The following is a 15339-nucleotide window of genomic DNA, read 5'->3' as shown; positions in this document are numbered from 1 at the left end:
CCTGTAAAGTACTATGGGAGTGTGAAATGACCCCGAATGACAGTGAACAGCAACTCAGCTGCAAAAATACTGGCTAAGTCTAGTAAATGACCTTGAATAATGCTCTCAGAATTTCATCAAATCCAGCTAGAGAACTCGGAAAAATGTCTGGCAATTCTGAGTAACTTCACTGCTTTTAATATGTTCAAATTTAGTCCATTATAATAAAATTAAAATGTCAAACATATTTCTATCAGGATTAAATAAACACATTTTCCAATAAAATATTTTCAATCTTTGTACATACATTTTTTAACTGTTTACATTGTATTAATTACATTTTAGCACTAGATTATGTTGCACACAAACCACATGGTATGTCCAACAGCCAAAAATCTACACTGAATTTCTACAGCACATGTCCATAGAGAATATCCATATAGGCTACATGCTCCAATCAGGAAATTTAAACTAAAAACAGTAATTTAATAAAGCTTAATGTCAATTCCATAAGTTCGTGCAAACAAGCATTATTAAAGAACAATTTAAAGTTAAAATTCCCTGTTTGTAGACCTTTATCAGAGGGAGCATTCAACATTTTTAGTAACCTTAATGCAGTTACCACAGACTTGTAAACAGTAACAACAAATCAATAATCTCATGGGAATTGAGGTTCATTGGGAAGAGGGAGAAGGAAGACGCAGGAAAGTGTGGGATGATTACGGTAGACTTGCGGTAATGCTGCTCAACTAAAAAGCATCGATTTCTCTTGCACACCATCAAAGTCACCTTTTATCCTACCATGAAAATGAGATGTATTATTCTACCCAGCACACATTATCATGAGCCTGTGTAAAAAATGTGGGAGGGAATTATCTTGGATATATCACTTATTTACAGTATGCCAAACAAGCATGCCCCTTAAGAGCTTTGTGGTCGTATGACAAACTGGATGTCACAGAAATGGGGGAGGGCACGGGAGGAAAAAAGCCAGCAAATTCATATTTGCATTACACTATCTTACCACCAACATCATATCTACAAGAATTTTCCTTAAAACTCTTGATTACTCATACACAATAATCTCTGAAGATAATACATTACTGGATGATAAATTTGCTCATACATAAAACTTCATATAAATTTAAAGTACACAGTTTTATAATTATGTAATCCAATTTTTACTATTTTTATGAAAAAAAAAAAAACATACAAAAATATTGTAAATTCTGACAGAGAATAAGTCTTAGGCTAGAGTCAGAAGCTACACAGAGATATCTCTTGTTCATTTGCCACTTGTCACTTTGGCACAAATTTTGAAGTGTTACATAAGGTTTAGTACACACTTGGGTGATCATAACCAATTTATCTATTTCAACAACTATTTACAGAGTTGCCAAACTGTCAATTGGTATCATCTCCTTAAAATTATATTTAACCTCATATAATTCATCAATATTTGCATAAACTTTTAGCAGTTATAAGACAGTTAGCTTTGTGAACAAAAAGGAATATGGCTTAAGAACATACCTTTTATATTTCATAAACAGCAAAATCTCTTACATTAACACTTTCAAGCTAGTTTTTAGTAATGCCAAAATAATGTATCTGATTAGTTAAAGTATAAAATAAACTGTCACAAGGTCTCCTACATAAACATTCAAAATGGCTCTTGTGACTAGTGTCTGTAGCAATCACCTGATGTTTTACTCCAAATGTGACTGCCTGATGAATATAATACAAGTCAGAGATTTTTAGTTATATCAAAGGGAGTAAGAGTTGCATATACAGTATATAAGAGACTGTTCAATTACTGATGGTAAAAACTTACAGAACTCCATTCAGAATATCTTTGTACAAAGTTACAGTTCAGGACTAGACTTTACGAATTGTTGTAGTATATGATTTGATCGTCTCTCAGAGACAATAATCCACTGACATAAATAACTTTCTCTTTTAAAAAATTAGACGAGTTACCATAAATTTAATTTTACCCAACATTTTTTTTTCCGTACAAATCAATTTGATAAACACAGCATTTATAATCCTATAAAAAAAAGCGTATATATTTTTTGAGATTTGGATTTGTACAATGACATGCAAAGTATCATTCTGTACATCATTTACATAACTTGATAAATTTACTTATCACATACACTATGACATTATCTCGAGTAATTATAATCTTTTCCTTATCCTCTACACAACATCAAATTAATCTTATTTAATAGAATATCCCATCTTTTATCTAAGAGGTTCACCAAATAACAGTCTAGTTACTTATCAAGTTATAATACCATACTGTAAAAACTAATGCATATAAATATAATAGAAAATAAAAAATTGCCAGATACATCATTATTATTTTTAAGAAATGTAATGACATGGTCACAAGTACACTCAAAACAAAAGAATAAAAAATTACAATACAGTGGTTGGAACAATTCTATAAAAAAAAAAAAAAAAAAAAAAAAAAAAAAAAAAAAAAAAAAAAAAAGAGAGAGAGAGAGAGAGAGAGAGAGAGAGAGAGAGAGAGAGGAGAGGAACGTTATGAATATGTTCTGGATCATTAAGACCAACACATCATCTTAAGGTTTCTCTCCTAAGTGTGCATTTTTGCTGAATACTCAAAATGAATTATCAATTGTTATTGAGCTCCATGGAAGAAAAAAACATTCAAGAAGTGGGAGACTATGTCCAGGGGGACACCTATTCTGTTAGTGGTAGACCCAATGGTGTGAAACTTGAAGGACATCCTCAAAAGCACCTTATCCATAGTGGCACTTATAGTACTGTCTATAATAATAAGAAAAGATATTTTTCTTTCTGAAAAATAGTTATTAATTTGGTAAACAAATTTATTTAAATTATACACTTGATTTTTTAAGTTGTTTGTATAAAGATATAAATACTGTATAATAATTTTATTATTTTCTAACTCATGCAATAAAAAGTAATTGTTTTTCTCTTTGAAAATAAATATTTTTTTCTTTCTGAAAATAAAGTTGGTACCAAAAAAATTTCAAATAACACTGAGTATTTTTAAGGGACTGTAAAATTAATACATGTTTCTTGTGGCCATCACAATCACCTTCATAAATAAAATATAATAGTATTAGGTAATAATCTTGAAGCAATACATACACCCAACATAATGCACTTATAACAACTGCTAATTAAACTGTTGTCAGATTTTGTTTGTAGATTAGGTGTCTATTTTTAGTCTGGCCTAATATTAATACTGTCTCGAATTATCACTAATATTTTAAGGTGACTTAACTACTGAAGCATGTTTAATATTTATATGTATACTAGGTATACTTTTGTAATTTTGAAAATATTAAATTCCAAAATGATTATTAAAAAAAAAATTTTCAGTACACACAAACAAAATTTTATAGTAAAATATTTAACTTTTGAAATCAGTATAAACTCTTAAAAGCAGTATAAATTGTATAACCATAAACAAAACCTATTAATCTAAATTCTTATGTGCAGCAAAGACAGGGTTTCAACAGTCCTTTTCTTGTTTCAAAAATCCATTGCAACAATTTGGTAAAAGACATGAAAACACAGTTTTCTTCATACAGTAGCAGAATTATCATAGCATGAAGTTCCCTGGTAGATGGACTGGGCATGATGGCCTCATCTATGTCCCCACACTGCCCTGCCCCATTACACTTCTTGTAGGGATTTTTGAAAGATTATATTTTCTAGATACAGTACTAGCTGCTGGCATTAAAACATTCAGTTGGCCAATATATGTTGAATAAACTGCAGCATCAGTTAGACGAGTCATGGGCCACTCGAAGTGCACATGTTAAAGTAGCATAAATTAGACAACTATGAAGTTGTATAAAAACTGTTATTAGCTCATCTAATAAATGCAGAAAATTGCCTTTTCATAGTGCCACTATGTTGCAAAAAAACATTAAATCAGAAAAGGACTTTATGGACATGCTGCATTAATTTGAGTACATTTTCCACTTACTGCTCTATGGAAGGAGCACTCTTAGGATACTTAACCTTAAGCTGATGTTAATGATGTATCACAGGGTACTGTTATGATACTCTTTGTTGACTTCTACAATGGACTGGGTCAACAGAGGTGACTGATTAGCTATGAGAAAAGTTATCTATATGAATGTCTGACTACACTACAATAAACATAGTATGTTCTTGGTTTGGACATTAGTTTTGATTTTCATTAATGTGCGATAAAAAACAAAGCCAGTGTGGTGCATGAACGATGACAGTTTTAGTTTTTATGGGCGGTAAGTTGAAATATATGAACATTGGGCAGTAATTTAACATACACAATATACATGAACAAATAACAAGTAAAGAACATGCAATAAACATTCTCAAACACAACATGATTGTGCTACTGTGTCTCAAAGATGCATCTGGGTTTTCTACATACCACCTTGTTTCTCACAAAATTTGTATCAGAAACAATGTACTCTACTTGTAAATTAATGTTGTATAGTAACATTTCTCATCAAAATTTTAATAAATTGGGTACTTGATTACTATGTATCTCTTCTGATACTGTTTAAATGAGAAACCAAGATGAGATGTACTAATAAATCTTTTCTACCCTTACCCATCAACAGGGTATTTTGATGCTGGTGAAGAGCTCTTGATTCAAGGAATTGGAGCTATTCTCCCCTTCTTCAAATCATGCCTGATTACCTCCCAATTCCCAGGCGCCGCATGACCTTTATGGGTTTAGCACTTTCCCATGAATATAATAATATACTTGTACATAATGCTACACAGTAACAAAAATAAGCAACTGGATCCATAATTCTCCCATACATATGCAAACTGAGTATTGAAACTGAGACATATTGAGCATTGGGAAATGTAGCTTAAAATCTCAAAACATGAATAACTACTTGGCACTGAGCTAAGGGGACATAACCAGCTTAGGACTACAAATCAGTTATCTCCTGTGCAGGTCCTAATATCTGACTATCAATCACCCTAAGCAGTAGTGGTTCATTTTGAACTGCCAGCAGAGACGGAGGTTGGTATTAAGATTAAACTTACTGCAACCATCTTGTTTTGTACACAATCCACGAATATGTGCTTGGTATCCATACACAGGGTCCAAGTACATATTTGCCGACAAAATAGGTGGATCAACCCTTACTGCATTCTGAAGTCGAGATATTTACCACTCGTATAAAATTTATATTTAACTAGAACTTGGCAAGACATGGTCAGCAAGCAGTGCATTGTGAACAGAAAGCCAAAAATAACATTATTCACTGCTACTCAAAAAATTCAGCTCATTTTTTTTATTTTTTCTGCATCACAAAAAAAAAAAAATAAATAAAAAAAAAATCCAGATAACACTTAATAAAAATTTAGTATAAGCCATAAATACTGCACTAAGCTATAAAAGTTCCCTTCAGGTTACACAAAAATTTAATATTAACACAACACTGAAGTTCCTTCAATGTATGAAGATTTAAGATGAAATTCTTCTTTGCAATATCTAACTTCTGCAATGAAATTACATGGGTAGATTAACAGTAGGGTATTGTTTCTATTTTTTCCAAATGCCTAACTTGTAAATGACATCTTTAAATCTTGGAGATCCAATTCCATCTAATTCTGCTGGCTGAACACCAACTACCAGGAGCAAGTCTTTGTACTTTCTAAAGGTGTACCACATTGATAACAGAGGGATTAATAATTAGCAAAGCTCGAAAGATTTGCACTACAAATCCCCAAAGTCACTACAGAAAACACTAAAGGTACACAGTTTTTTCATTCATTTTCACCAAACCATTTTCAGATCATCACTGCACTGATGATTTGGTAACATACAATTTACATTCCTCAAAGTTTTCAAGTACACAAGTTTTTGGAGGAAATATGGAAGTTTGTTTCCAGGATATGGACACTTCTGCCTCTTAAGTAATCCAAAGGTATACTGTAATATTATTAAAGGTCTTTGGAAACATCTTTTCATACTGCAATGGAAATGCAGTTATCAAATAATTATTAAAAAGTGAAAATGGTAAAGCCAATTGCCTACCACAATATGGGTTTCACACCATTGATGGTTTATGGTTAGGCGAGTAAACCACTGAATGCGGTTCTTGACTTCGAGCCAAAAGCTTTTTAGGTGACATAACTACAGGATCATGAAAGGCTAATGTCTCCTGGGATACATTCCCAGACACATATCCAGAGCTTTGCTTGGAGAGAGAAGGTCCTAAGGGAGTCCATTTATTTCCTGCTCGGTTGTGGTTTGTTTCAGATGTATTTGGTCGAGTTGGTAGAGAAGGTCGACCCCGAGAGCCTTCTATTGGTGCTGATGTCACCTCTCGGCTCTCGTCGCTAGTGCGTGGTGGCTTTATTGGATGAGCCCAATGACCATTTCCCATTTCCCCAACAGATACATAGTCAGTATTTACTTTCTCAGGTTCTTTCTTTGGAGATGCGATGGATTCTGCCATTGCACATGTAACATAAGCAGATTTATTAACTGGAGAAGAAGAGCTAACAGTTGGTGTTGTTTGTGATGCTAATTCCTGAGTGATACTAACATATCCAGTGGAGGAGCCATGTTGAGGATCAGGTGAGCCACGAGCACCAACCCTACAGTATGCACCAGGTGGAAGGTCTTCATCAGGTGTAGTTATAGATTTGTTGGTACCAAAGGGAAGTGATGGAAGTGATGGTTGTCTTTTCATTCTGCCCATACCATCACTAAGTGCTACACTGCCCACAGCATCACCAAGTGCTACATACCCACCAGCACTCCGAGTATCTCTCATCACACTCTCAGCTTGAGCTACTGCAACGTACCCTGTGTTTAACCATGGTAATGACTCAGCCTTTGTATATGGTGATAGTTCAGGAGTTGAAGCTTTCTTGTGAGAAAAATTATGCCGAGAGTAAGCAGGGAGACCACTCTGACCCCGTCCCTCAGGAGGAAAAGCAAAATTACTCATTACGTCCAAAGGCAGATTAATGGCATCAGCATCAGCCTCAGGCATGCTTATATATCCAGTAGAAGTGCGTCTAGCTCCTAAAGGCACTTCTGGCAGAGCCCCAAGAGCGAGACTTGGTGTTGACTGTTGTAAGGCTAGTAGTCCTTCTGCCAATCCTCCAGCCAAATTAGGCACAGACCCAACAGACACATATCCACCCATACCAGACATCTGGTGAAGTAAAGCAAAATTAGCAAGGTCAAAGATTGATTTTTATTCATGCTTTGAAATCAAAATTTCCTTCACCCCTATTTTGTCTTTATAAAAGAGCACATATAAGCTTAGATAATGATATTAAAAATATTAACTCCTGAGCCAAAATCCAGTTTTGGGTTGCTAATGCATTTTAAGTGTCACCAAAGGTCTCCAGTGATTGTCTAAACTTCCTTTCCATAGTCCATGTCATTCATGCCACCCAAACATATCTTTCCTTCTATTAGTCTGTAAACACCAAAGTACAAAAATCTAGACTTTTTTTTTTTAACACAATGGCACATCTTCTACTGAGGTAGAGTAACCCATAAAGGAAACTTATTCACCATCACATTCAATAGCTGTCTTGCCATTTATGAAAAGCCAGTATATCAGTGTATTCTAGAAAGATAAATGAAATGGTAATGTTTTAATTGAATTTTTGTGGGTTTGCTTCATGTGAATTCACTAGCATGTAGTGTTCCATTGTTATGTGAAATATCAAGGAGATTGCAAAACATACTGTACATTCTTATTACGCAGAAGTGTTATGACCTAATAAAGCAAGCTATTGTACGGTTTTTTACTTCATTTAAGTGTAAGCAACTTTTTTTTTTTTTTTTATTTTGAGAGAGAGAGAGAAAAATTATACAAGTTTTTGTCACAACTGAAGAAACACAAATAAAAGAAAAAATCAAGATAAAAATGATGATAATACAATGATAAGTTCTTAAATTCTGAACTGACATACATCACTAATTATGTAGTTATCAAGCAACAGTATGTCATTGTTAAGAACACTAGCAGAATTATTCAAGGAAAGTAAATTCAGGTTCTCTCTCTCTTAAATACATTCAGCAGTGCTCTACTTCCTCCAACAAACTAGTGGCTTCCTATATTGTGGCTTGGGAAATTGCAAAACTAGTACAGTAGCTGTCAATATAGTAACATCGGCAGTAAGATCAAGTGGATTCCTTTCTCAAGTGATATAATTCGTGCACGCATCTATGACAGTGAGGAGTGATTGGTGGAATGATGAAGTAAAGGGTGTGATAAAAGAGAAAAAGGTAGCTTATGAGAGGTTTTTACAAAGCAGAAGTGTTATAAGAAGAGCAGAGTATATGGAGAGTAAAAGGAAGGTAAAGAGAGTGGTGAGAGAGTGCAAAAGGAGAGCAGATGATAGAGTGGGAGAGGCACTGTCAAGAAATTTTAATGAAAATAAGAAAAAATTTTGGAGTGAGTTAAACAAGTTAAGAAAGCCTAGGGAAAATATGGATTTGTCAGTTAAAAACAGAGTAGGGGAGTTAGTAGATGGGGAGATGGAGGTATTGGGTAGATGGCGAGAATATTTTGAGGAACTTTTAAATGTTAAGGAAGAAACAGAGGCAGTAATTTCATGCACTGGTCAGGGAGGTATACCATCTTTTAGGAGTGAAGAAGAGCAGAATGTAAGTGTGGGGGAGGTACGTGAGGCATTACGTAAAATGAAAGGGGGTAAAGCAGCTGGAACTGATGGGATCATGACAGAAATGTTAAAAGCAGGGGGGGATATAGTGTTGGAGTGGTTGGTACTTTTGTTTAATAAATGTATGAAAGAGGGGAAGGTACCTAGGGATTGGCAGAGAGCATGTATAGTCCCTTTATATAAAGGGAAAGGGGACAAAAGAGACTGTAAAAATTATAGAGGAATAAGCTTACTGAGTATACCAGGAAAAGTGTACGGTAGGGTTATAATTGAAAGAATTAGAGGTAAGACAGAATGTAGGATTGCGGATGAGCAAGGAGGTTTTAGAGTGGGTAGGGGATGTGTAGATCAGGTGTTTACATTGAAGCATATATGTGAACAGTATTTAGATAAAGATAGGGAAGTTTTTATTGCATTTATGGATTTAGAAAAGGCATATGATAGAGTGGATAGAGGAGCAATGTGGCAGATGTTGCAAGTATATGGAATAGGTGGTAAGTTATTAAATGCTGTAAAGAGTTTTTATGAGGATAGTGAGGCTCAGGTTAGGGTGTGTAGAAGAGAGGGAGACTACTTCCCGGTAAAAGTAGGTCTTAGACAGGGATGTGTAATGTCACCATGGTTGTTTAATATATTTATAGATGGGGTTGTAAAGGAAGTAAATGCTAGGGTGTTTGGGAGAGGGGTGGGATTAAATTATGGGGAATCAAATTCAAAATGGGAATTGACACAGTTACTTTTTGCTGATGATACTGTGCTTATGGGAGATTCTAAAGAAAAATTGCAAAGGTTAGTGGATGAGTTTGGGAATGTGTGTAAAGGTAGAAAGTTGAAAGTGAACATAGAAAAGAGTAAGGTGATGAGGGTGTCAAATGATTTAGATAAAGAAAAATTGGATATCAAATTGGGGAGGAGGAGTATGGAAGAAGTGAATGTTTTCAGATACTTGGGAGTTGACGTGTCGGCGGATGGATTTATGAAGGATGAGGTTAATCATAGAATTGATGAGGGAAAAAAGGTGAGTGGTGCGTTGAGGTATATGTGGAGTCAAAAAACGTTATCTATGGAGGCAAAGAAGGGAATGTATGAAAGTATAGTAGTACCAACACTCTTATATGGGTGTGAAGCTTGGGTGGTAAATGCAGCAGCGAGGAGACGGTTGGAGGCAGCGGAGATGTCCTGTTTAAGGGCAATGTGTGGTGTAAATATTATGCAGAAAATTCGGAGTGTGGAAATTAGGAGAAGGTGTGGAGTTAATAAAAGTATTAGTCAGAGGGCAGAAGAGGGGTTGTTGAGGTGGTTTGGTCATTTAGAGAGAATGGATCACAGTAGAATGACATGGAAAGCATATAAATCTATAGGGGAAGGAAGGCGGGGTAGGGGTCGTCCTCGAAAGGGTTGGAGAGAGGGGGTAAAGGAGGTTTTGTGGGTAAGGGGCTTGGACTTCCAGCAAGCGTGCGTGAGCGTGTTAGATAGGAGTGAATGGAGACGAATGGTACTTGGGACCTGACGATCTGTTGGAGTGTGAGCAGGGTAATATTTAGTGAAGGGATTCAGGGAAACCGGTTATTTTCATATAGTCGGACTTGAGTCCTGGAAATGGGAAGTACAATGCCTGCACTTTAAAGGAGGGGTTTTGGGATATTGGCAGTTTGGAGGGATATGTTGTGTATCTTTATATGTTTATGCTTCTAGACTGTTGTATTCTGAGCACCTCTGCAAAAACAGTGATAATGTGCGAGTGTGGTGAAAGTGTTGAATGATGATGAAAGTATTTTCTTTTTGGGGATTTTCTTTCTTTTTTGGGTCACCCTGCCTCGGTGGGAGACGGCCGACTTGTTGAAAAAAAAAAAAAAAAAAAAAAATCTATGACAGGTCAAATGACACTAAGAAATGCAAGTGACTGCAGCCAAAAATACAAGTGGGCAATTTAGTCTGAAGTTTGATTAATCACAATGTTAATGAAACTGTCTAATTCATGGGATACATAATATACAGGTACCATCCGACTTACGACCTAGTTTGGTTCCGACAAACCGGTCGTAAGTCAAAATGGATGTAAGTCGAACCTTACTACTGAATATCAACATCACATTTTTGTAATGACTATTTTATTGTTTTATTTTGGTGTTTCATGTTTTACTTTACTTTTTATGCTGTTAGTACTGTATTTTATACTGTAAGGTTTAGGATAAACACTGTGTACAACACAAACAGTTGTTTATTTCCCAGAAATTTGGCATAGAAAACAAGGTCGTAAGTCAAATGGTCATATGTCGAGCAGGTCGTAAATCGGATGGTAGGTGTACATATCAAGTTCGAAAAGACATGAAGAGTATGTGGTTTACTAGCTGTTACCACTGCAACCAGAGAAGAATTTTCAAGATAATACAATAATTCACTGAAGAAGAAAAACATATGAAATCAGTTCATGATGTGGTGTACTGTCAACATTAGGAACACATTACACCTACCATCCGACTTATGACCTGCTTGACATACGACCACTCGACTTACGACCGTGTTTTTTATGCCAAATTTCTGGGAAATAAACAACTATTTGTGTTATACACAGTGTTTATCCATAAGTGTCCGGGGCCCAAGACTGTTCAACAGCCTCCCATCAAGCATTAGGGGAATTGCCAATAAACCCCTGGCTGCCTTCAAGAGAGAGCTGGACAGATACCTAAAGTCAGTGCCGGATCAGCCGGGCTGTGGCTCGTACGTTGGACTGCGTGCGGCCAGCAGTAACAGCCTAGCTGATCAGGCCCTGATCCATCAGGAGGCCTGGTCGTGGGCCGGGCCGCGGGGGTGTTGATCCCCGGAATAACCTCCAGGTAAACCTTACAGTATAAAATACAGTACTAACAGCATAAAAAGCAAAGTAAAACATGAAATACCAAAATAAAACAATAAAATAAAGTCATTGCAAAAATGTGCTGTTGATATTCAGTAGTAAAGTTCGACTTACATCCATTTTGACTTACGACCGGTTGGTCGGAACCGAGCTCGGTCGTAAGTCGGATGGTAGGTGTATCATTTCACTGCTCAAGGTCAAGTTGCTGTCATGAGGAAAAAAACACAAGGCAGAAGCAAAAATATTTATCATTGGGGACTTTAACCCTTAAACTGTCCAAACGTAGATCTACGTTTGTACACGTAGCGCTCCGAATGTAGATCAAAGTTTTATTTTTCATTCCTTCAAATTTGGTACAATAGGCTTGAGTCGCCTAGTCATGAAAGAATGGGTCTGTGCACTCAGTGTGCGCAGTATTAAAAAAAATCTGGGAGCACTTAGTATCTTGTGGGAGCACCAGTTCAACTGAGCGCCAGCTAGAGCAAATAGCGAGGCAAAAACAGGGGATTCACTGATGCCATGTCGCATTAACACTCTCATTTTAAGAGGAAAGCAAAAATAGGTGAGATAAATACACAAGTGAGTGTGGGTGGGTGTGAGTTGGACCTGACTAGCTTGTGCTACTAGGTCTGATGTCATGCTCCTTCCTTCAATGGATATGACCTGACTAGGTTGGTCATTGGTCTAAGCCAGGGGAGGATCATGGGCCTGCCTTGCATGGGCCAGTAGGCCTGCTGCAGTGTCCCTTCTTTCTTATGTATTCAGCAGGCTGTCCGGCAGGCTGGCTGACTGGCTTGCTTTGGCTGTCTCTGTCTATATCTCTATTTGTCTATATCTCTGTCTATCTGTATCTCTGTCTATCTGTATCTCTGTCTATCTATATCTCTGTCTATCTATATCTCTGTCTATCTATATCTCTGTCTATCTATATCTCTGTCTATCTATATCTCTGTCTATCTATATCTCTGTCTATCTATATCTCTGTCTATCTATATCTCTGTCTATCTATATCTCTGTCTATCTATATCTCTGTCTCACATGTACACATAATTACAGTTATTATAGTGTAAATTACCTAGGATAACCCAAAAATTCCAGGCAAAGATAGACAGACAGATAGATAGATAGACAGAGAGAGAAACATGTTTGTGTGTATCAGTGAAAACAAAAGCGCCAGGGTTCCCCGAGAGCCCATTTATCAAATGTCACTGAGCTGTCAACAGTTGCCATAACACCATTCTTCAAGGAGCCATATACTTGCCCTTCAGGCAGACAGAAAGACAGGTAAGCACAGACAGACAGGCAGATAGAGACAGACAGACATGTTTGTGTGTAACTGTGATAAATACAGCAAGGGTTAGCTAAATACATGAGTGAGTGTGGGGGGTGTGAGCTGAACCTGATTAGCTTGTGCTACTAGGTCTGATGTCGTGCTCCTTCCTTCAGTGGATGTGACCTGACTAGGTGGGTCATTGGTGTAAGACGGTGGGGGGGGGGAATAGGATGGGCCAGTAGGCCTGCTGCAGTGTTCCTTCTTTCTTATGTTCTTATGTATTCAGCAGGCTGGCCGACTGGTCGGCTGGGTAGCTTTAGCTGTCTCTCTGTCTCTCTCTCACATGCACACATAAGTACAGTTATACATAGTGTAAATTACCTAGGATAACCCAAAAATTCCAGGCAAAGATAGACAGACGGACAAATAGACAGATGGACACGTTTGTGCGTATCAGTGAAAACAAATGAAGCCAGGGTTCCCCAAGTGCCCATTTATCAAATGTCACTGAGCTGTCAACAGTTGTAATAACACCATTCTTCAAGGAGTTTGATATAAGTATACTCCAGGCAGACAGAAAGACAGATATGCAGAGACAGACAGGCAGACAGATAAACAGAGACAGATAGAAAGACAGGCAGACAGATAGAGAGACAAGACATGTTTGTGTGTAACAGTGATAACAAATACAGCTGAGGGTTAACTGGAGCAATTCACATTTATCAAATGTCACTGGGCTGTCAACAGTACAGGGATGCCTTTCATAACACCATGCTTCAAGGTATATACCAGGGCATCTTAAACATTGCTGGGACCTATAAATACTTTGTATATATTTCTAGAAAATAGTAAATAACCCAGGCAGGTGTAAATGTTCACCTGTCAATGTGATTGCAACTATTTGAGCACTATTTCAGTACCTAATATTAGTGTCAGAACAAAGATTGGCTATGAAATCAAAAGAATTATTATAAATTGTAATCATCAAAACATAAAAAATACATAAATTAAAATCAAAACATGAATAAAAGGTATATCGGCAACACGTCTGCAAGCGGCAGGAGTCGATGTTGCCATCCAGTGAGCATCCAGATCCAACTTCACAGAGTCTTATACCTCGGTAAGTACTGACCCTAATTTTTTTTTTTATCCTATAACATGTAGAAAAATGTGCTCTTCAATTAAAAAAATTTTTTTTTTTTTTTTTTCAAAATATTCGGAGTGCCACGTGAGTGAACGTAGATATACGATTGGACAGTTCAAGGGTTAAAAGAAAAATGAAACTCGGTAATGAAAACAGGGACAGTAAAACTGGTTTGAGTGGTATCAATAAACTTTATGAGCAGCATGTTTATGCATGAAAATGTTTCACTACACAGTGGCTTCATCAGTCCAATACAAAGAAGAATGGTGAAGATCAGGAGGAGTTTGAGGTAATCAGTCCCTCAACTTGGAAATGATGTAATTAGTCCATCAATTTTGATAAGAATACAGCATAAGTATGAAGAAGGGGCTTATATACTGCAGACAGGTGTGGTGAAGCAGTCGTAGGCAGTGTCACCTTGGACAAATCCAGAGGTGGAAGTAGGTGACGCCTATAGATTAGGCAAGCATAGAATTTCCTGCATTAAGATCCCAAAATATTGCTGTGTCTGACAGGAATGTAGATAAATGGTTCAGAGAACTGACAAATTGATAAATCAGACAGTATGTGCAACACTTAGGCACCTTTATTATGGAAATGTTCTGCCACACAGTGGGAAAACATTTCCACAATAAAGCTACCCAAGTGCTGTACAGGTGTCTAATATATCAAGACTAACAAAAGGAGATGATCTGGTTTTCTCTCAATTTAGATATAGGAATAATAAGAGTGAGAAATATTACAGGCGAGTAATCTTGCAGTATAAAGCTTTGATTACTTAGTGGAAGTGGGGACACAGATTAGAAGAAAATATATGAGGAAAAAATAAAAAAATAAAAGCCAGATAAGAGAGGATTGTGAAGGGTTCCAAAACTTCCAGGAAAAGTGCACTGGGAAATGGAAGTAAAGCATCAGATGATGATGGATGGCCTAGGAATAGTATGAGAAGGCTTGTGCATAGGAGTAGGTAATGGCATACTGGGCATAGATGTGGTTTAATAGTCTACTTCTGTATACAAAAATACCTACTTTTTCAGGAAGTCCCTGGCGAACATACGGTGGAGCTGGTGTTCTCAGCCTCACCGATCCTGACCACTTGTTTTCAGATGAGAACCCAGGTTCCTTAAAATCAGGAGTCTTTTATTAACATAGCAGAGTGCATAATATAAGAGAGATAATAACCATTATAAATAAAGAATACATTCTCAGGTCATTCTAACTTGGTGAGAAATCACTGATGTAGTAAAAAAAGAAATAACTAACAGACCTATATATGAGCTACTTTTTGATAATGAAAAAAGTACATGTTTGATGGTACAATTTGCCAACAAATATGGCAAAAAAAAAAAAAAAAAAAACTTAGCAATGTACTTGTTAACCGACAATTTGGACTTACGACGGCCTCTAGGACCAATA

The 15339-nt window shown here is 36.6% G+C and overlaps 1 protein-coding gene across 2 annotated transcripts in view; it reads right to left on the bottom strand.

Moving 5' to 3' along the window:
- Positions 1-251: 251 nt before the first annotated feature.
- dome (cytokine receptor domeless) overlaps positions 252-15339 on the bottom strand; it is a 438464-nt gene continuing 423376 nt past the window's right edge. For both annotated transcript variants that reach the window (XM_070092688.1, XM_053774864.2), the window contains 2 exons: positions 14953-15045; positions 252-7163 (listed from right to left, as the gene is read on the bottom strand). In XM_070092688.1, the coding sequence (XP_069948789.1) occupies positions 6045-7163; positions 14953-15045 (1212 nt within the window). In that variant the 3' untranslated portion in view covers positions 252-6044. The remainder of the gene's footprint in view (positions 7164-14952; positions 15046-15339) is intronic.

Source organism: Cherax quadricarinatus, chromosome 40 (assembly GCF_038502225.1).
Source record: "Cherax quadricarinatus isolate ZL_2023a chromosome 40, ASM3850222v1, whole genome shotgun sequence".
Lineage (NCBI taxonomy): Eukaryota > Metazoa > Arthropoda > Malacostraca > Decapoda > Parastacidae > Cherax > Cherax quadricarinatus.
This window is presented reverse-complemented; position numbering and strand designations above follow the sequence as displayed.